General features: G+C 31.1%; 3 protein-coding genes and 1 non-coding gene across 4 annotated transcripts; 2 read left to right on the forward strand and 2 right to left on the reverse strand.

The window, feature by feature from the left end:
* The first annotated feature begins 1,143 nt into the window (after window positions 1-1,143).
* On the forward strand, window positions 1,144-5,338 carry LOC115719463 (trans-cinnamate 4-monooxygenase). The gene is made up of 3 exons (XM_030648524.2): window positions 1,144-2,177; window positions 2,259-2,392; window positions 4,482-5,338. The coding sequence occupies exons 1-3, from the start codon at window positions 1,393-1,395 to the stop codon at window positions 5,078-5,080; spliced, it is 1,518 nt and encodes a 505-aa protein (XP_030504384.1). The 5' UTR covers window positions 1,144-1,392; the 3' UTR covers window positions 5,081-5,338.
* A 4,540-nt stretch (window positions 5,339-9,878) lies between these two features.
* LOC115718439 (CSC1-like protein RXW8) lies at window positions 9,879-14,005 on the forward strand. Its single transcript, XM_030647222.2, has 2 exons — window positions 9,879-10,071; window positions 10,222-14,005. Exon 2 carries the CDS (start codon window positions 10,381-10,383, stop codon window positions 12,595-12,597), a length of 2,217 nt encoding a protein of 738 aa, XP_030503082.1. The 5' UTR covers window positions 9,879-10,071; window positions 10,222-10,380; the 3' UTR covers window positions 12,598-14,005.
* On the reverse strand, window positions 13,707-13,814 carry LOC115721599 (small nucleolar RNA snoR100). Its single transcript, XR_004012610.1, has one exon. It is a non-coding gene; the product is annotated as a small nucleolar RNA snoR100 (small nucleolar RNA).
* A 5,370-nt stretch (window positions 14,006-19,375) lies between the features above and the next one.
* On the reverse strand, window positions 19,376-20,467 carry LOC133034357 (uncharacterized). The gene is made up of 2 exons (XM_061109426.1): window positions 19,573-20,467; window positions 19,376-19,491 (listed from the first exon to the last, which is right to left on the reverse strand). The coding sequence occupies exons 1-2, from the start codon at window positions 20,465-20,467 to the stop codon at window positions 19,376-19,378; spliced, it is 1,011 nt and encodes a 336-aa protein (XP_060965409.1).
* Between the last annotated feature and the right edge of the window lie 903 nt (window positions 20,468-21,370).

The following is a 21,370-nucleotide window of genomic DNA, read 5'->3' on the forward strand; positions in this document are numbered from 1 at the left end:
TAATGTTTATTTTTGGAGGTAAAAATATCTAATGTTATAATTCTCTTACACCATTACTACCACTTCCGTTAACTCATAAATATGGACACGTGGAGGCTTCAGATGCATTATATTTATTTTTATTTTATTTTAAAACTTAATATTCTTAATATCAGAAACTAAATGCTACTTGTTTAAAAAAAAAAAATATGTTCTCATAACAATTTTTACATGATATTAGCACTTCAATTCGATAATCATGTTCCATATACTACACTGGTTCACTCAGCTATGGTAATTTAGTATTGCATCTCTCTTATTTTTTAAAAAAAACAAGTAATATTTAGTTTTTGATATTAAGAATATTAAATTTCAAAATAAAATAAATAAATATAATGCATTTGAGCCCTCCACGTGTTTTAATAACGGAAATGGTAGTAACGGTATAAGAGAATTGTAACATTAGGTATTTTTGCCACAAAAAAATAAACATTAGGTATTTAAGTGTATAAAATCAAAAACATTAGGTATTTATGCCGCAATTTACCCTTGTATAAATTATAATTATTTAAAACTTTCTACAAAAATTCAAAAAAATAAAAAAAATTTAACACGCTGAAAATAAAATTTAAATTGTCTGTTACACGCGTCTCCTAGAGAAGTGTATTGTGATGATTGTAGTTAATTAATATGATATTAATTTTATTAAAAAAAATAATATAATAATAAAGAATATTTTATTAATCTAATTTTTAGTATATTGTGGTTGAAGTGATGATACTTTAATTTAATGTGCTTTCCTTACCATTTCTCTTTTCCATTACATGGTTAAATCCGGATTTAGAATTAGAAATAGGAATAGAACCAATGTCTACATGTGAATTTAATAATTATAAAAAGAGGTTTTTTTTTTTTTAGGGAAATTATAAAAAGAGGTTAAACAGACAGAGTAGTAGTCATGTAATAATAATAAGTTAACATCACAAGAACAACAACAAGGCTAATAATCACGTTCAGTGCGTGCGTGCGTTACAGTAGTAACGGGCAATAACGGTGATGAGGTGGCATAATACTATTGGCCAATGGAAAATGGATTTACGTGATTGGGAACTCAGGAGATTATTATTATATAGTATAATGCCATGTTTAATCTTCACCTACTCCCGCAATATGTTGAAACTCTAACGGCGTTAAGTCCAGCGTGACGGCTCTCCCTCACCACCAACTCCCCGCGTCAAACACACGACCACACGATTCACCTAACGCTGAGCCGTCAATCCACACCTTCTTTCTGCTCTCGACTATAAAATCCCTTAACACCCACCGAAAACCCAAACAAAATTTAAACCCAACCATCTCTCTAATTTAATTCTGTTCCTCTTATTGTGTGCCCACTTTTCCTTATCCAACGCCATGGATCTCCTCCTCTTGGAGAAGACCCTCATAGCTCTCTTTCTAGCTGTGGTGGTCGCAATAGTCATCGCAAAGCTCAAAGGAAAGAAATTCAAGCTCCCACCCGGACCCATACCCGTACCCGTATTTGGAAACTGGCTCCAAGTCGGAGATGACTTGAACCACCGCAACTTAACCGACTTAGCCAAGAAATTCGGCGACATTTTCTTGCTTAGAATGGGACAAAGAAATCTCGTTGTGGTTTCATCACCGGAGCTAGCTAAAGAGGTGCTCCATACCCAGGGAGTTGAATTCGGATCCAGAACCCGAAACGTTGTATTCGATATCTTCACTGGTAAGGGTCAGGATATGGTGTTTACAGTGTACGGTGAGCATTGGAGAAAGATGAGGAGAATCATGACCGTTCCTTTCTTCACTAACAAGGTTGTTCAACAGTACCGGTTTGGATGGGAAGCCGAGGCAGGTAGCGTGGTTGATGACGTGAAGAAGAATCCTGAATCTGCCACAAACGGCATCGTTTTGAGGAAGAGGCTCCAGCTTATGATGTACAATAACATGTACAGGATCATGTTTGACAGGAGATTCGATAGCGAAGATGACCCACTCTTCGTTAAACTCAAGGCTTTGAATGGTGAGAGGAGTAGACTAGCCCAGAGCTTCGAGTACAACTATGGTGACTTTATTCCTGTCTTGAGACCCTTTTTGAGAGGTTACTTGAAGATATGTAAGGAAGTCAAACAAAAGAGGCTTCAACTTTTCAAGGACTATTTCGTTGACGAGAGGAAGTAAGTTTTTTCTCTGAAAAAAAAAAAATTAAATTTACATTTATGTTTTAATTATTGATTTTGCTATGGTTAAATTAACAGGAAATTATCTAGCACAAAGAGTACAGACAACGAAGGATTGAAATGCGCCATTGATCATATTCTTGAAGCTCAACAAAAGGGTGAAATTAATGAAGATAACGTTCTTTACATCGTTGAGAACATTAATGTTGCTGGTAAGTAGTTTATCTTTATCATCATCACCATAATTTTAATATGTTTTAACGTATGGTGTTAAATATTTTTTACGTGTACGTTTTGTTAATTTTTTTTTTTATCATTTTTTAATTATTATTAACTAGAATATTCTACCATTAGAATTAGTAGGATTACCAACCAAGAGTCGATACGACACGTGTCTCTTATGGCATTAAACACAACAATTTCAAACGTAAATTACAATTAAAAATTTAATGACGTGAACATGATAATTATTAAACCTTTTTTTTATAGTAATTATTAAACTGAAAAATTTGAAAACTAACAGCTACTGTATGTGTGGTATCGAGGAAAGGAAAGTAAATGAGTTATACATTCCTATATACCTATGTATACAAATACAATTATAAAACTTTTCCTTTCTCTTTTCTTCCCATTTTAGAGAGGAAGAAATTTGGTAGGTTCCACTTAAAAAAATTTCCTCTTATTATTATTATTATTATTATTATTATTATTTTCTTTCTTACCAAACATATCATTTTCAAAAAAATAATAATTATTTTTTTGAAAATGATATGTTTGGTAAGAAAGAAAATAAAATAATAATAATAATAATAATAATAATAAAACATCTCATTTTGTATGGTCTCTCCAATTTTCTCTTCTACAATTTTTTTTAAAGGATGTTCTATAATTTCTTTCTTTCTACTGTTTTTCAATACTAAAAATTTATTAAAAGTAAAAAAAATAAAAAATTAATTACACTAATATCAACATTTAAAACACCAATAGTAAAATGCACTGTAATTAATAATATGTAACTCATATCCCAATACATTGTATTTATGTCGTTTATCTTTATTATTTTAATTTAGCCGTCACTGGCATATGGGTGTTACATATATCTTCAAGTAAAATAAGTATTAAAAAGTAAATAAATTCTATTCCTTCACCTAACTTTTTTTGAAATTATTATATTAAATTTAACTAATAATTAATATTGACACATAAAAAACTACTATCTCCCTTTTAATATTTCTCGGGCATGGGCCTTCTCTGTAGTACAAATTACAAAACATTCGGCACAACTTGCCCTTCTGTTTTTCTAGGGTCGTTGTCTACTCTTTTTTTTTTTCTTTTTTATTTTAAAAAAATGGACCAATTTAATTTGGTGGTGCTCAGGCTATAGACTTTTTTTTTTTTTTTGAACAGACTCAGGCTATAGACTTAAATTACCATAATCATGCAAACTTTGTCATTATAAAGGAGGTTATTAAAATTAATAAATATCAACTTGTAATTTTTGTTGAATATAATATTTATAACACCATATTATTTTTTATTATTATATTATTAAAATATACTCATGATTTGCCAAACTTTTAACGCGGCTGTAGTATCCACCGAAATCCATGTGGATGGCATGGCATTGTCCTTGTTGGATCCCAATGTTATATTACTTATTTATTTCGAATTCATATCCTTTATTTTTTTTATTATTATTATTTTTATTTTTTATTGAAGGATCCTTTCAACTTATAAACTCTTACTTTTTACGCAACACCCCATCACATTTTCTGTTAAATAAAAAATTAAATATTCCTCTCAATAATTTTTTTAATGGAAATAATTCATCTCAATAATTAAGTAAAAAGAAATTTGGTCTACTATAGACAAGAGTTAACGTGTGTACTTTTGTTTCATTATTTTAGTAATGATACCTAATATTTTTATTTATTTGGGTCAAACAAATCATAGGGGGACCAATTAAAAAAAAAGGGCTATTAATGCATTCTTAAAATTCATGCTTATTATAAATTACGGCACAAATGTCTTACCATAGGTACAAAGTCATATGAATTGAGTAAAAAGAAATTGCCCCCCACCAACTTTAGGTGGATAGGATAGGCACAACTAATTTAATAATTTTCTCACTAAAACTAGCTAGCTCTTTGTGCTTTTCAACAAAAATATATTGGCCATTATGCTTTCGGCTCACAACAATTTTAAAACATTTTTCTTTTGGGAGTGTCCAAAAGGACAAGCCAACTAGACCATAATGATGTGTTAATAATAACTTTTTGGTTGTGAAATTTGATGAAACAGCTATCGAAACAACATTGTGGTCAATTGAATGGGGTATTGCGGAGCTTGTGAACCACCCAGAGATCCAGAACAAGCTAAGGACAGAGCTAGACACTGTTCTAGGACCAGGTGTACAGGTGACCGAGCCAGACATGCACAAGCTACCATACCTTAACGCCGTGATCAAGGAGACACTTCGGCTACGTATGGCAATCCCACTCCTTGTGCCCCACATGAACCTCAACCAGGCCAAGCTCGCGGGCTACGACATCCCAGCAGAGAGCAAGATCCTGGTGAATGCATGGTGGTTAGCCAATGACCCCGCCCACTGGAAGAAGCCAGAAGAGTTCAGGCCTGAGAGGTTTTTCGAGGAAGAGTCTAAGGTCGAGGCCAATGGCAATGACTTTAGGTTCCTTCCTTTCGGGGTTGGAAGAAGGGCATGCCCTGGTATCATTCTTGCTTTGCCAATTCTTGCCATCACTATTGGGCGTTTGGTGCAGAACTTTGAGCTGTTGCCACCACCAGGACAGTCCAAGCTCGATACAGCCGAGAAAGGTGGACAGTTTAGCTTGCATATATTGAAGCATTCCACCATTGTTTTGAAGCCAAGATCAGTTTAATTAGATGGATTTTATTTATTCACCTTCACTTACTCTGTCCCTTTCCTACTCTCTTACTTCACTTCTCCTTTTATTTTTCTTGTGTGTTAAAGTGAAAACATTTTATCAAATTCAACAGTAAGTTTTCTAAGCTGAAAGTTGGTTAAATAATTAATATGATGATGATGATATGTGACATATTTGGGCTGTAACATTGTAAATTTTGTTGAAACTACTCAAACAATAGTTTCTTTTAATAAGTGGTCAATCATTATTTTTCGTGGTTATAATTCTTCATATTTGGATAAATACTTATTTGTGCATTGTATGTTATTATTTCTCTAAATACAAAATTTTTACTTTATATGTAATATTTCAATAATAATTATTTGGTGAAATCCTACATACTTTCATACCCTCTCGAGTTACAATTTAGTCCATAAATTTTATCATCAATATAGTTTAATTATCTTTGGTTATGTAATTGAATTTGAATTTCAAATTCATATAACCAAGGAAAATTTGTTCACATTGATTAAGGATATTTGTACCAAAAATGTCTAAATTATTATTAGCTTCTTCGGCAACCCTTTTGTTTTCATTTTTTATAACTTAGCTTAACAAAAATTTGTAATTTGTTCTTAGTATTTGATTAATTAACTAGAAAACTGATTTTTTTAATTGTTAGTGAACATACCTATTGTTAAATTAAAGTCTATCATAAGTTGTGCACTTTATAACACTTGGTCCGTGGACCTTAGTACAGCAGCAGATCAATGTTATAACAAAAGCAATACAACTTAAAGGTGTTTCAGTTATAGCAGATTCAACCTGAGCTAAAATAACTACTAACTACCAGCTCAAAAGAATCAGAACAATATATATACCTTTAGATCAAGTACCGCACTTGCCATTCCTTGCTCAAAGAACTCTAAGTTAGAGAGAGAAGCTCTCTCGTCACAAGATTAGTGAGAGAGTATTGGAGAATATTGTCCCACATAGATTAAATGTGAAAGTATTGAGCCATATATAGAACATGGGTTACTCCACTCATTGCCAATTGGTTTTGAGTTGGAACCCCATATGATTCTCAACATCTAGAAAGAATCTAGCAAGAAAGAGCTAGCTAGAAGGGATTACCAGTCAAAGCATGTGAGTTGGAATCGCCATAAGATGAATGAGGTTCTATCTCAAAATCATTTGGCAATGGAAGGAGTAGCCCATTCCTCTTATATATTCTATTATCTTTCCACACATTAGCAATGTGAGACTCTCTAACACGCATTTGTTAATTTGATAAAAACAATAAAGATAAAACATAAAATTTGGTAAAATAAGAATATTGTTCAAAACAGTGTGTGGCATGCTTTGTTCATACGTTTGTGTGTGTAAAAGGTTAAGATTAACCTTAATATGTGGCTAATTCTCTTGTGAGCGGTGGAGGGATTTAAGGGTAAAATACCAATAATGGTATGAAAGCTGCGAATTTCAGCAAGAATAATTCAAACTCAAGATAATTGATCTAGACTTGAAAGAAAAATCTGGAGGAAGCTAATCCACCAAAAGCTGAATTCAACAAAGAAGGTTTTGTGGACATTCTTTCAAATGATCCAGAAGAGAACTTAAATTCTTTAACCTCATCTTATTTAAATTTTGATTTTAACATTATGAGTAATGTCTAGATTGACATAGACAAGTTGGATGGTACAGGTGATTACAATTTCTGGAGGAGGAAATGATTGGGTTTACGAGTAGCTGTATAAATAGAGATAAGTTGATAAATACTTCTTTATCAATTCACAAAAAATAGTTGCACATTAAAATCAATTCAAATCTACCAACTCTACCAACTTTTATAAGTTTATTACCCAATATACCCTTACATATGCTACTTTAATTAATTAGTTTGAAATGCAAAGAACCCTAATTTTGCCATAGCAGTCCAACACATGCAATTTCTACCTCATCCATCATAATTGACTCAGTATATCGTGTAATGATAGGAACAAAATTAGTAGAACAGTAGAAGAAAAGGTAAAAATAAAAGATACAAAAAGATAAAGGTAAAATTTAAAGACACCAACTTAAAAGAGGTATACAGCCTAATTTCTTCCGTATAAATGATTAAATTTTTAATTATCATCGTATTAATGAGAAAAGCCCCTTTTAATATGTATACAACTTAACTTATTATAATACAAAAAAAAAATACTCTTTTTTATGTTTTATTTACAATTTTACGATTTAAAGTTTTTATTTACAAAAATGTACTTTCAAAATTTAAAATTATAAAAATATACTTTATTCAGCAAAAAGTAAGACAACAACTTAAAAATAACTAGAAGTCAACCTCACGACAAGTATAAATCAATTATAAATAAATTGTAAAACAATCAAAAAATAACCTCATGATAACTATAATGGAACTATAAATGGACTATAAAACAACCAAAAAACAGTTTATTATATTTATTGAAGAGGTATTTTTGTAAATAAAAAAATTTAAAGAGTAAAAAATAATTAAAAAAAATATCTATGTAAGAGTTTTATTTACATAGCAAAATCTTATGAAGACACATATTTTAATCATTTTTTTCATTTAAAATATATATTTATTTTAAAATATTTTTTTAAGAAAAAAAAAAGTGTTCTTTCTCATATTGTTAAAAAAATATACATAAAAAATAAAATATATTTTAAATATTAAGAAAAAAATAAAAAATAATTTTGATAAAATTTTATTAGATAAAAATTAGAAAAATTATAAGTGATATACAAAAATCATGGCAATTATTGAAACTAGCATAAAATAATGAAAAAAAGAAAATTTTAAAAAAATGTTGAGAGTAATTTTTCAAATTTAATTATAAATACTATAGGAATTATTATTTAAAAAAATACAAATTGACACTTTATTTATAAAAACACATCTATAAGGTGTGGATAACATTTATACTATTTATGTACTTTTAATTACCAAAATACCTCTTACACTATCACTTACACAATCAGACGAAAGTTGTTGGGTAGTTGGTCGAAGGTTGCATCAGCCGAAAGTTTCAATCAGACGAAGGTTGCTGGGTGGTTGACCGAATGTTGCATCAGACAAAGGTTTCAATCTCAAAAAGCATGGATGTGGGTTGCTGTTGAAACTGTAATGCAATAGTTATATCTGTTGCGAGCCAGCTAACGTGCAACTTAATTGCAACTAAAAAATGTATATATGTAATAAACTATTTGTCAGTATTTTTTTTTTGTCACTGGTCGATAATTACTTGTACCTTAATAGTAATATGTGGAGAAATAACTATTAGCAAAATGTTTATGCAACTGTTATGAAACATTAAAAATCAGAACAGTGTTTCTACGTACGTAATTCTATCTACATGTCTCTTCGTGATTTAATATGAATAAATCACCATTAGAAATTTCGAAAACAACGAAAATACACCAGGATAAATATTTTACTATAGTATTAATGTAATTTTTTTGGATTATACTTGAGTTTGATTGTTTAGAAACTCCAGTTCAACTTTTTGAGATCTGCACTTTATGGATCTGAAAATTGAAGTTGGGACATTAGTTTTATGCGAATTAAGCTAGATTTCTAGTTGAATTTTAGTTTCGTAGTAGTTTTTCTGTACTTTTTTTTCAGTGAATTCGAAATAGCCCCTGTTTTGATTGATTCTGGTTGTCTTCTCAGGTGAAGTCACCGAAATTATTAGTGGTTCTTTTTCTGGTTAGATTTTCATTTCGGTTGCGTTGGGTTGTTGCGTGGTTGTCCGAAGGTTGCCCAAGAAGCATGGATCCTGGGTTGAAGGTGTGGGTAAGAGGTATTTGTGTAATCTTTTTTATTTGTGTTGAATATTTGTTTATTTAGCTAGCTAAAAGTATTTTTGTAACATTATTACTTTTTTTTAGTTAAAATTGAATAAAAAAAAAAACCAATAATATATTGTGTACTTATACCTTAAACTAATTTAATTAATTATAGTACTTACTTGTGGTTATAGGTATAGTCAAGTATTTTCACAGTTCTTCTTATATAACGGAGGCTTAAGTTTAAATTTCTCCACCCCCAATATAAATAACATATGTAATTTCTGTACATTATGTTTTATCATATATAAGGAAGGATTTATTTCATAAATATACAAAAGTGACAAAAAATTTATATTTTTTTAGAAATCTATTATTTTTTATATAAAAATACATAATGGTATTTTTCCGTTGTTTTCTAAAAAAAAAATATTGTTTTAACATTGTTGCTGCAAAAAAAATAATATGAGTTTTTTACAACTATACATAGTGTAGTTTTTTTGTTGTTTTAGAACAAAATTATTTTGAGTTGCTGCTACGAAAAAACAATGTGAAAGCAGCATTTTTTATTAAAAAAATAAGTAAAAGCTGTAAAAAAAAAAATAGTAAAAGTGTAAAAAAAAAAAAAAAATCTAATTTTAGGTGTATGGCCATATTATATTTTTTTACATGAGTTTTTTTTTAATAAATAGTTTTGTAAATAGTGTAGAGTTATAATTATTTTTTTTAAAAAAAATAAACTACTATTATATTAAAACAAAAGTTATAATACAATAAGCATGAGAGGAGAAAGTATTTCCTCCAACCATGAACATTTAGCATTAGCTATAGCCAATAAACGTTTAGTTTTTTTTTTCATCTTTTTAATGATAAAAATTAAATTACTAAATATACTATTAAAAAGTGTACGTTTGTGGCTCTTGTGTTTCCTTTTTTTTTTTTAATAAATTACAATTAAATCGAAACATTTTGTGGATGAAATTAAAACTTGAGATTTTAAATTGAAAGCGAAACTACATTAAAAGAAATAATGTAGCAGTTATGGCGGTTTAAAATTGGACCATGCGATTGTCTCCAGTTCCTTCCATGGTTCTCTTCTCAGCCACGTGGAGTTTCCCGCTCCTCTGACGATGATGGCCAAATTCACATAGCAAAGAACAACATGGTGGCATTCAATTGCCTCACAATTATAGGTTTTTCAATTCCCTTTTTTTTTCGTATCTTAACTTTTTGATTTGATCTTACCATTTAATCAATCGTTGAAGCATTCAGTTGAGTCGTATTATAATTTATAAATGTTAGATAAGACATTGCCTTTACACATTTCGACTGCTTATTCTCAGATTTTTAAAGTTATTGTGCATTTTTCGATGAAGATACATAACAATTTTGTGAAATGATGGCTTCATTGTTGCGGTGTTTGATTTGGCTAAGCATGTCCTTTGGATAGACACTATATATATATATATATTTATATATAGTGAGTCTGGATCTGGGTGGAGATGAAGATTTCAGCACTTTTGACTTCTGCTGGAATCAATATAGGTGTGTGTTTGGTACTTGTGTCGTTATACTCGATATTGAGAAAACAACCAAGTAATATAAGTGTTTACTTTGGGCGGAGGATTGCTACCGGTCGCTCAAGGCGAAATATTGATCCTTATTGCTTTGAGAGATTTATTCCTTCTCCGAGTTGGGTATTGAGAGCCTGGGAAAGTACTGAACAAGAGTTTTTTAATATTGGTGGGTTAGATGCTGTGGTTTTCCTCAGGATTGTGGTTTTTAGTATTAGAATTTTCACTATAGCTGCACTCACTTGTTGTTTTCTGGTTCTTCCGGTGAATTATTATGGTCAAAAGAGGCAGTACCAACAAATTCCATTGGAGTCATTGGAAGTATTTACCATCTTAAATGTTAAAGAAGCCTCAAAGTGGCTTTGGGTTCATTGTCTTGCATTATATATCATAACATGCTCAGCTTGTGTGCTTCTTTACTTGGAGTATAAAAGCATTTCGAAAATGAGGCTTGCTCATATTAGTGAATCTCCACCAAACCCAAGTCATTTTACGGTTCTAGTTCGTGCTATTCCTTGGTCTGTTGAAGACTCGTATAGTAATAGTGTGAAAAGATTCTTTATGAAATATCATGCATCAGCAGGTTATTTGTTTCACCAAATGGTATATAAAGCTGGTACAATTCAGAAATTGATGAATGATGCAGAGAAAATGTACATGATGTTTAAGGATGTTTCTGCAATTGAAAAGAATTGTGCACCTAGTTTAATCCATTGCGGTACATCATGTGTTGTAGAGCATTCAAATTCTTTTAAGATCCTTTCTTCTTCAGATCAGGATAATGTCAAGGGAAAAGTTGTTCATGACTTTTGTGATGATATGGATTTTCCTGGAAGTAGTAAAAAGGAGTGTGCCACTGCTTTTGTGTTCTTCAAGACGCGCCATGCAGCCGTTGTTGCTTCACAGGTTCTTCAATCATCAAATCCCATGTTATGGGTGACAGACATGGCGCCTGAACCACATGATGTTTATTGGTCAAACCTTTGGATACCATTTGGGCAACTCTGGGTTCGTAAGATAGCAATTCATATCTCTGCCATTGCCTTCATGCTAGTGTTTCTTATTCCAGTTACCTTTGTTCAAGGCATGACTCAACTAGAGCAGTTACAACAAACATTTCCATTTCTTAAAGGAATTTTAAAGAAGAAACTTGTAAGTGGGTTGTTTACAGGTTACCTTCCAAGTGTGATTTTGATGTTAGCTCTTTATACAGTTCCACCAGTTATGATGTTATTTTCAGCAGTAGAAGGAACTATATCAAGAAGTGGGAGAAAGAAGAGTGCATGTTGCAAAATATTGTATTTCACAATATGGAATGTGTTTTTTGTCAATGTCTTTACCGGGTCTGTAATCCGCCAATTGAGAGTCTTTTCTAGTGTGAAGGACATACCTGCACAGCTTGCTATTGCTGTTCCAGCTCAAGCAGGTTTCTTCTTGACTTATGTTTTGTCATCTGGTTGGGCAAGCTTGGCATGTGAAGTCATGCAACTTTACCCTCTCCTTTGCAACTTGATAAAAAAATTTATACTAAGAATCGACTCATCATCAGTCTCACCAAGTGATGCTCTCTCCTTTCCATATCATACCGAAATTCCAAGACTTTTGCTATTTGGATTCATTGGCTTCACATGTTCTATCTTGGTTCCCTTAATATTACCCTTTTTGCTGGTTTATTTTATAATGGCATTCTTTGTCTACCGAAACCAGATTCTGAACGTGTATGTTACAAAATACGAAAGTGGGGGACAGTACTGGCCTATTGTTCACAATACCACTATATTTTCATTACTGTTAATGCAAATAATTGCTCTTGGGGTTTTTGGATTAAGAAAGTCTCCAGTTGCATCAGGTTTCACCATTCCACTGATTATTTTCACTATTCTTTTTAATGAATACTGTCGGCAGAGATTCAACCCCATTTATAAGAACCATGTTGCAGAGATTCTTATTGATATGGATCAGAGAGATGAGCGATCTGGAGCCATGGTAGAAATCCATCAAATGTTGCAAACTGCCTACTGCCAATTCACAGTGAATCCTCATGACATTTTCAAATGTGGATGTTCAAATCATCACGATGATAACCTTTGCGTCCCGGTTCCAAGCCAAGAGAATTGTCCAGAAGAATCAGCTAGCCACAAGTGAAAAGAGCTTTTTTTCTTTGTTAATATTTTGGTGTGCATATTTACACCTTTGTAAAAACTGTAGTCATCATTAAGTTGAGTTAATGTGCTTGTGAAATTCTTAGACACAAAAACCTATTGAAACTGCTTAGAATATCTTAGTTAAAAGGTTCTGAGTTTTTGGAGAGCCAAAACTTGTTGTTCTGAAAATTCATTATTGAATCCAGCAAGAGCTGTGGTTATTAAATTGGCTGCCTGTAACCCCCTATGACTTCATGGGTTTTTAAACAAAAATCAAATCAACAAGGCCAGTCCTGATAGATGATTTGTGCTGTTTACTAACTTTCAGTGCATATTTCTTTTTCCATGGAGATAAGTAAAAAAAGTTGTTCAAAACCAATAGCTAGTATGATAATAGTTTTTATCAACTTCTCCATAACATTAACCTAACATTTTTTAAACCCAATGGCAAAACTGTTATGGTTATTTTTCTCCCTAACCATTCAGCACCAAATATTGATATTTGTTTCGAGAATCAATGTTTGGACCGGTCTTTCTTCCAATTACTAGTGTTTATTTAGGCCCTTAACGAGATGTGTTTGACCTCCTCAATGACTACAAGCTTGGGATTTAGAAACAATAACAATGTTAATGTAATATTCCGACTCTTGTAAGTTATAAAGATATCACGCTGTTAATCAACCTCAAGGAAGAAGAATAACTTACCTTGTTCAAGGTTCCATTCTCAAGTTTCAGAGAAAAACCAAATAAGAATAATAAAAACCTAGATCAATTTAAATAAATAAAAAATCATTTATAACTTTTTGAACAATGAACTTTCATAAACTGAGTAGAAACTTTACCAAAGACTCACTCGTAGTCAAAATGGGTGTTGAGGGTTCAAATCTCAGCAATTAAAAAACAAAACACAAAACATGAAATTCTTATTCGAAATAAAACCAAATTGTTTTTTCAGACTTTGAATCAGAGCTGATCTGCTTTAATATTGAGCAATTTTGAAGGAAAACACAAAACAATAAATTACCGTAATTGAATCACTACACTACTATACTATGAGATTTTGATCACAATGGTTATGAAAACGTATATATAACTAAAAGAAAATAGAGAAAATTTAGGTCGTAACCAGGCCCTCTAATCAATAGCCGAAGCATCAAAGAGTGCAGACATGCGGACCTTAATTTAATTTCCGTGCACACTACCATGCTTCCTTCATCCTTTATCAAGTTCCAGAGCATCGGCTTATTGTGCACGGTTCCATTCACTAATCGAAAACTATAACTAAAATGTTAAGACAGAATCAAAAACTAAATGATAAACAAGAAATGAAATCTAAATTGAAGAACAGTAACAAAAGAAGAATGAAAATCTGGCTGGCTGCTGCTTTTCTCAGCACCGTCCGCCACCGTAATATTTCTGAACTTTTCTAATCCTTTATTTATACACGAAAAGGGAGTGGTGGACTAGGGTTTCAGTCCATACTCTTAGGGCAAATACGTTTCGGAATTACCGAAAACCCATATTCTTGTCTCCTACATAATAGAACTACCAAACATTTGTAATGGGCTTTTTATTTCGGGCCTAAGCCCATACAAGTAGAAATTAGAGAAAATTACCTCTACAAGCGAACTTTTTTAAATATTTACAAACCCTAATGTCTTAACTAACCTTATAACGAATTTCTTGTCAATAAAATGGTACACCTGTACCGAGAATCTTCTTACTCTTTTCTTCTTCTTTTTGTCAACTCTGACTATTTTTTTTCTTTCTAACATCATCTCACTTTATTAATTTGCTTCTTTTTTTCTTTTATTTATTTATTTATTTTATTTTCTCAAAAGCTTATAAAATTGGTAAAAATCTATCTAAACCAAAAAAAAATCAGTATTCACTAGTAATTATTTAAACCAAAAAATTATACCATTATAATTTACTTTTTTGAGGTAATTATTTTGATAAGCAAAAAGTATATATTGTTTCATCATTTCTCGAAAAGATGATCGATATAAAAAATAACTTATCAGTTTCTTTTTCTTTTCAATTTAATTAACTAAATTTTAAAATCAACAAAATTAGATATGTCAATTTCAAAATTAACGTTAAAAAAAAACAATACTCATAACATTCTATTTATTCGCTTTGATAACTAATTTTACACTAATCGTGCTTTTTTAGTCTTGTCACTGCGTCGCACATTCACCGTAGGTATTCTTTGTTTTTGAGGACACTACAAAGGGCCAGAAACTTGAAGAGCAGGAATGTGTGTTGGCCAAAACGGATGTAACAGAGAGTAGTTATAATATGTCGAACTAAGATAAGGAAACTGACCAACCTTACAAAGCTTCTCTTCTAAAATATCATATTCATATAAATGATGACATTGGTATAACAAGAATACCACATTAGGCTTGTTGGGATGAAAATCAAGCATACGCTTTCTTGGATCTCTCCATATATCCTTTATAGCTTTAATATTGGTGTCATGTACCAAATTCCAATCATTAATAGTATCATTTAATTCCCAAATTTTCAAAATACAATCATTGGATTCGAAATAATTTTGTGAAAGCCTTAGGCGACCTTGAACTAATCCAAGACGAACCATACCTTGATAACGACAACGCTGTCTTTGATTAAAATTTGAAGGAAACTTAACAATATGGTGTTGGTCATCATGAGCTAATATTGTATCAGCATTGTTATTGAAGACATTAAAAGAAATAATTTTAGAAATACAATCGTTATATGTGAGTAGAAAATATAAGGTGCCGTTGTAAGAAATAGGAGAAAAAAAGTTTGGGGAGTCAATTCGAGGGATTGAAAACAAGTAGGGTTTATCAGTGGTCCATTTTTCAGTATCAGAAGAAAATGTTATAGCACAACAATTTGCAATACTAGTAATAACATTGTAAGTATGCGTCCATACTACCATAACTTTGTATCTGATCATTTGGTGAGGACGATGATCGATTATTAATCCACAACTTAAATTCCATAAATCTAGGGCTTGAGTTTGTATTGGAGGGAGTTTAATCCACTGCTTTGTAAGTGGATTACATATTAATAAACCCTTGAATCTAAGACCTGAAATTAATAACAAATCATCACATGTGGTTAATATACGAAAATATCTATGTGGTAAAAAGTGGAGATAATGGTGATCACTTAGTATGTGATTATTATGATGGAGAATTCGTGATTCATTGGACATATACTCATAGAATGGTTCTTTTATTTGTCTGAGGGTATCGCTTTTAAATATGAAAGTAAAGGGAGTATTATCAATAGATTCATAATCATGAAGTAACTTTTTGTGTTGATAGTAAATTGAATCCAAGACGGAGAACCAAATCTTACACACGCATCTGCATCGAATTATTGATTTAATATCACCCACCTTGATGAATATTTCAACTAGTATATCTTTGTTGGTAACTACTTCATCGACCGACATCTTCTTCTTCTACTACTTTTCAACAATTATTAACTAATTAGGGGTATCTGATTTTTCCATCTTCTTATTGGTATTTATACAAAGACTAGTTATCTATTTAGAATTAGAATTAGAATTATAATTCAAAATGAACTATATATATCTATTTATCTATTTATGTATTATGATTTTTATTTATTATAATTAAAAAATCTACGCTTAATTTAAAATATGAAGAACAAAACAAAAAAAAAAAGATAATAATTAGAAAATAACTTTTTTTTTGGGTTCACCTTTAATTCTTTTTTAAAGTCAATCATAAAATTCATTTAGTAATCCAATCAAATTGAAACAAATAAGATAATGCGTAATTTTTTTGTAAGAAAAACAAACTTTTGCATTATGGCTTTTTTCAAAGAAAAGGTTCTGACTCGTACAGATTGCGAGAAAGAACTATACATCAATAAAAGTATTTGGGATTTCATGCAATTATCTGTAAGGGAAGTGCCACGAGTAGGGGTCTTTCAGACTAGAGTGTGGATGAGCATGGAAAACAAGAATGAGGTGTTAGCGGGAAACTTAATTAGACCTGGGGATGTTCTTAAATTCACTGTGGTCAATGTAGAAGATGAATCCGAAGATGGGTCAGAAGAACAAGACTTTAACTATGAAAGTGATGAAGATGGGTATGACCAAGACTTTGACCAAGAAAAGGAAGAAAATCATCAAGAAGCAGAACAGGGGTCAGATGATCACCAAGAAGAAGAGGATGAGAGTGACAACGAAAATGGCTCGGACCAAGAGTACTCTTATTCTTCCCTCTCCACCAATGGCGATGAGTCTTACGACTCCCACTCTGTTTCATATATTTCCGGCCATGAAAAGTCCGACAATGCTTCCTCCGACTCCCACCATTCTGATCAGCTAGTTGAAAATCACAGAGGAATTCGTCTCAGTCTTTACCATAATTATATGCTAAGCTCATGTAAAGTTTTCATAATATTACGGAAAAGCCATTCTCTTGTCTCTACAATGTGTTCAGTCTCTAGTTTTACACACCAATTCTCCTGTTAATAAACGAAAGTTAGAGATTTTTTTATACATACCAATAAAATGATTACAATTATACGATGGTAAAATACAAATCAGTGTGACTTTTATTTATAAATTTTTTTAGATCATCTTTTTGAAATAATTACCTTCAAAACGTAAATCTTTACATTGTAATATACCATTACTTTTTTGTTGTGATTATTTAAGTAACATTACTTTATTTAATATAGAAACTAATTAGTTAATATATAGTAACTTTTAAATAAAATAGCAAAATAATAAATTTGATCTCATATTATATTTGGTTAAACTGTAAAAAAAATTTGTTACTTTTTGGTTAACTAAATAGAAAATAAATTACACTTGAATGTAATATATACATATTTTTCCATCGTTATCATAATAAAAAGGAACTATTTAGTTACTTCTGATATTTAAAATAAAGCAATTACGATGCTACTTTTTCACAAACAATAAAAAAATGATTCATTCATTTATTAACTACCTTACTTTATTGAAGAAAAAAAGTTTTTAATTGCTTAAAATGCCAATAAAAAATATTCTAATGTTGGAATTTTTTCTATGCTGACCGACGATATTTTAATTGGTAGGTTACTTGTTTATAAAATTTTTATTTTTATAATTATTTGTATACATTGTTAAAATGTAACTAATGAGTATATAATTGGTATAGTAATCAATTAAATAGTTGCTTTGATTTTGAAGTAGGCGAGAAAATATAGAGGAAATTACATTGTATACCCACATTACTTTATATATTTTAATTTTTACCTTTATTTCTATATTTTTTAAGATATACCCACTTTTATAAATGATGTCTTCATTATACCCCTTAAGTTAATAAAAATTATGTACTATACTTAAGTGGAGGGTGAATGTATATTGGTAACTCACCCACAAAAGTGAGTACATTTTAATGAAATATAAAATGATAGTATTTTTGATTAATGGATAAAAAAAGGATTTTTTTCATAAATGTACAACAAAAACAAAATAATTACAAAAAATGTGCAAAAAAAAATTATTTTAAAAACTTATTACATCAAATCATACATTTTAATCATTAAATAATAAACTATGTTTATTAAAACTCAAAATAAACAATTTCGTAAAATTAATTAAACAGTTTTATAAAAATAAACAAGTTAATTTTTTTTATTAAAAATAAAATGTTTATTATCTATTTTAGTATGAATTATTATAATTTAAAAAGATTTTTTTTAAGAAAATACAATATCAAAATTATAAACATTAATGTATATAAATATAAATCAATACTTAAAATTACTAAAAATAAACATGACACATAGAGTGATATAATAAACATATCTGAATATTATTATTTTGTTTATTAAATTGGTATGTTTAATGAATAGAAAACAAAATAAACATATATATACAAAGTATTTTAATTATTAGTATGTTTATTATAATTGTAAACATAAAAACAGACATTGACAATTTATATTATACTAAAATAATATATTTTTTTCTATTGTTTCTATATATTGATTATTTTCTAATGAATTAGTGAACGAATTTTCTATTGAAGTATAATTCTTACATCAAAAAATAAATAAACAAACATAACTTTATAAACTCCAAAAATTATTTAACTAGAAAAAATAAACATGACACAATAAACAAAGAAAAAGATAAAGATAAACAATTTTTTTTATATGTATATATTATTTATTTTCTAAAAAATAAACATAACACACATAAAGTGATATAATAAACTTATGTGAATATTATTATTTTGTTTATTAAATTAGTATGTTTAATTAATAGAAAATAAAATAAACACATATATAAAATATTTTATATTATTGGTATGTTTTTTATTATAATTGTAAACATAAAAATAAACAGAGCAAATATTACCATATATATAATAATCAATAACTATTACCATATAAATATATATATATTATAAAAGAAATTGAAAAAAAGTTTTTAATTATATATAAAAATGTATGAGAAAATAATAATAAGTTTTTTTGCACATAATTTGTAATTAATTAAAATAATGTATACAAAATTATAAAATGCCCTAAAAAAAATATTCCTACTTATGTTTCTTTATATTTTAAAATGATGATATTTAAAGTATGTTGCAATAGTATTATTTTTTAGGCCAAATAACTAGCCGTATTAGTAGATTTTTTTTTTTTTTTCTGAAGTTGGGGATAAGATTTATTTATTTATTTATTTATTTTTTTTTTTTTGAAAAAGAAGATCTAAACCAAGAGCTAGAGAAGGGCTAAGATCTTCAAGGAAGGGAACTGAAAAGGTTCCGAATTATCTCTTTGTCCGTTCCGAGGGCTGATCTGGCAAGGTCATGAGCTGCGGTGTTGGTAGATCTGGGAATGTGGTGGAGAACAGCACCTGGAAAAGACGACAAAGAGGAAACTATGAGGGCGACTAGACCCGAGAGCGCTGAACGATCTGGAGAAAAATTCTAGATACGGTGCACCAAAGTTTGGCAGTCAGAGGTAATGACAGCAATTGGGAAACAGACTGCTTGACACCAAAGGAGTGCTCGGTGGAGAGCTTCGGCCTCGGCAAAAATAGGGGGAAGAGCTGTATGGGAAGTAGCCATAAGAGTTGCAATGACTGTTCCTTTAGAATCAGTTACAACCGCCCCGTACCCATGTTGGTTAGTTGATTGAGAAAGAGCGGCATCCACAGAAAGCCGATATGTGTCATCTGGAACTTGAACATTCGGTGAAGGATGATGGGAGGTGTGACATGATATGGATATCCGATTCTGCGCATCCCTGTATTCCTGCAAATAATAACTGACAGAACTCTCCACACAGAAATCAGTGACATGGTTAGGATTGAAAATGGCTCTGTTTCTGTTATTCCAAATGGCCCAAATTAAACCCAAGAAAGAGTAAAATTGATCTTTGTCATAACTTTCAAAACCTCTTAACATAAATTCTTTAATATCACACTTTTTATTTTTAAGATAAAATTGATAAAATGAGGAGTGTTTCCAAATTTTACCTGCCCTGGAACATTCAAGAAGGGAGTGAGTATTGGAATCATGATGAGAAAGACAAAGGGAGCAAAAAGGGGAGGGAGTGGACCTACGGTGGAAAAGGTTAAGATTAGAGGGAAGAATGTGGTGGAAAGCTTTCCAAACAAAATGTTTGATTTTGGGTGGGATGTTAGAGGACCAGACTGTGGTCCACCAACGCTTGTAGGTAGCAAGGTTTGAAGGACCAGGAGAGGAAAGATTTGAATTAGCCAAATGGTAGGCAGAATTAACTGTGAAAACACCCGAATGGTGATGATTCCAGATGAGGGTATCATTGTTATGAGGGTCTATGGGAACAGCAAGAATGGCATTACACATCTCCTCATCAAAAAAACGCCGGAGTTTTGAAAGGTCCCAATGACGGTCTTCAGTGATAAAAAAGGAAACATTTTGGGAGGGAGGGAAAAGGCCAGGTTTTAGAACAGCGTTGCCATGGGAGGGAAGCCAATTGGATTCAGAGATATTGACTAGGTTACCATCCCCAATTTTCCAGATAAGTCCTTTGATCAGAAGATCCCGGCCCCAAAGGATGCTTCTCCAACAGAAAGAAGGAGAGTGGCCAGTGGGTGGTGCAAAAAATCGTTGCGCTTGAAATATTTAGCCTTAAGGATTTGGGCAACAAGGGAGTCAGGGGTGGTGAGAATACGCCATGCCTGCTTGGCCAGCATGGCTTGATTGTGATGAACAATGTTTCGGAAACCCAAACCCCCGTAAAATTTGGAAGTGCAAAGATTGTCCCACTTTTTCCAATGAATCTTATGGTTTTGGCCCAGGGACCCCCACCAAAATTTAGACATTAACTTGGTGTAATGCTTACAAAGAGAAACAGGGAGGCGGAAGCAGGACATGGCATACGAAGGAATGGCTTGAATGACCGCTTTTAAAAGGACTTCTTTTCCCGCTCTAGAAAAGAGATTTTGGTTCCAAACTGAGAGCTTTGAGCTGGCTTTTTGAAGAAGAAACAGGAAAGAGGAGGTTTTTGACCTAGAGAAACATTGAGGGACACCCAAGTATTTATCAATGAAAGGCTTGTCGTCAAGGTGGAGAGTATCCCTGAAGGAACGACAATCAGAGGAAATGGTATTGGGAGAGAAAAGGATGGAGGATTTGTGGAAATTGACAGATTGGCCAGTAGTGAGGTTATAAAGGGTAAGAATATCCTTGATTTCCATGGCCGTGGAGGGAGTTACCTTCGTGAAAAGAAGACTGTCGTCAGCAAAA

Source organism: Cannabis sativa, chromosome 2 (assembly GCF_029168945.1).
Source record: "Cannabis sativa cultivar Pink pepper isolate KNU-18-1 chromosome 2, ASM2916894v1, whole genome shotgun sequence".
Classification (NCBI taxonomy): domain Eukaryota; kingdom Viridiplantae; phylum Streptophyta; class Magnoliopsida; order Rosales; family Cannabaceae; genus Cannabis; species Cannabis sativa.

Coding starts and splice junctions, on each gene's coding strand:
- LOC115719463 (XM_030648524.2), top strand. CDS start 1,393: ATGGATCTCCTCCTCTTGGAGAAGACCCTCATAGCTCTCTTTCTAGCT. Junction 2,178..2,258: donor TATTTCGTTGACGAGAGGAA/GTAAGTTTTTTC, acceptor TTAAATTAACAG/GAAATTATCTAGCACAAAGA. Junction 2,393..4,481: donor TGAGAACATTAATGTTGCTG/GTAAGTAGTTTA, acceptor TTGATGAAACAG/CTATCGAAACAACATTGTGG.
- LOC133034357 (XM_061109426.1), bottom strand. CDS start 20,467: ATGTGTAATGCCATTCTTGCTGTTCCCATAGACCCTCATAACAATGAT. Junction 19,492..19,572: donor CTGCCAAACTTTGGTGCACC/GTATCTAGAATT, acceptor CGTCTTTTCCAG/GTGCTGTTCTCCACCACATT.
- LOC115718439 (XM_030647222.2), top strand. CDS start 10,381: ATGAAGATTTCAGCACTTTTGACTTCTGCTGGAATCAATATAGGTGTG.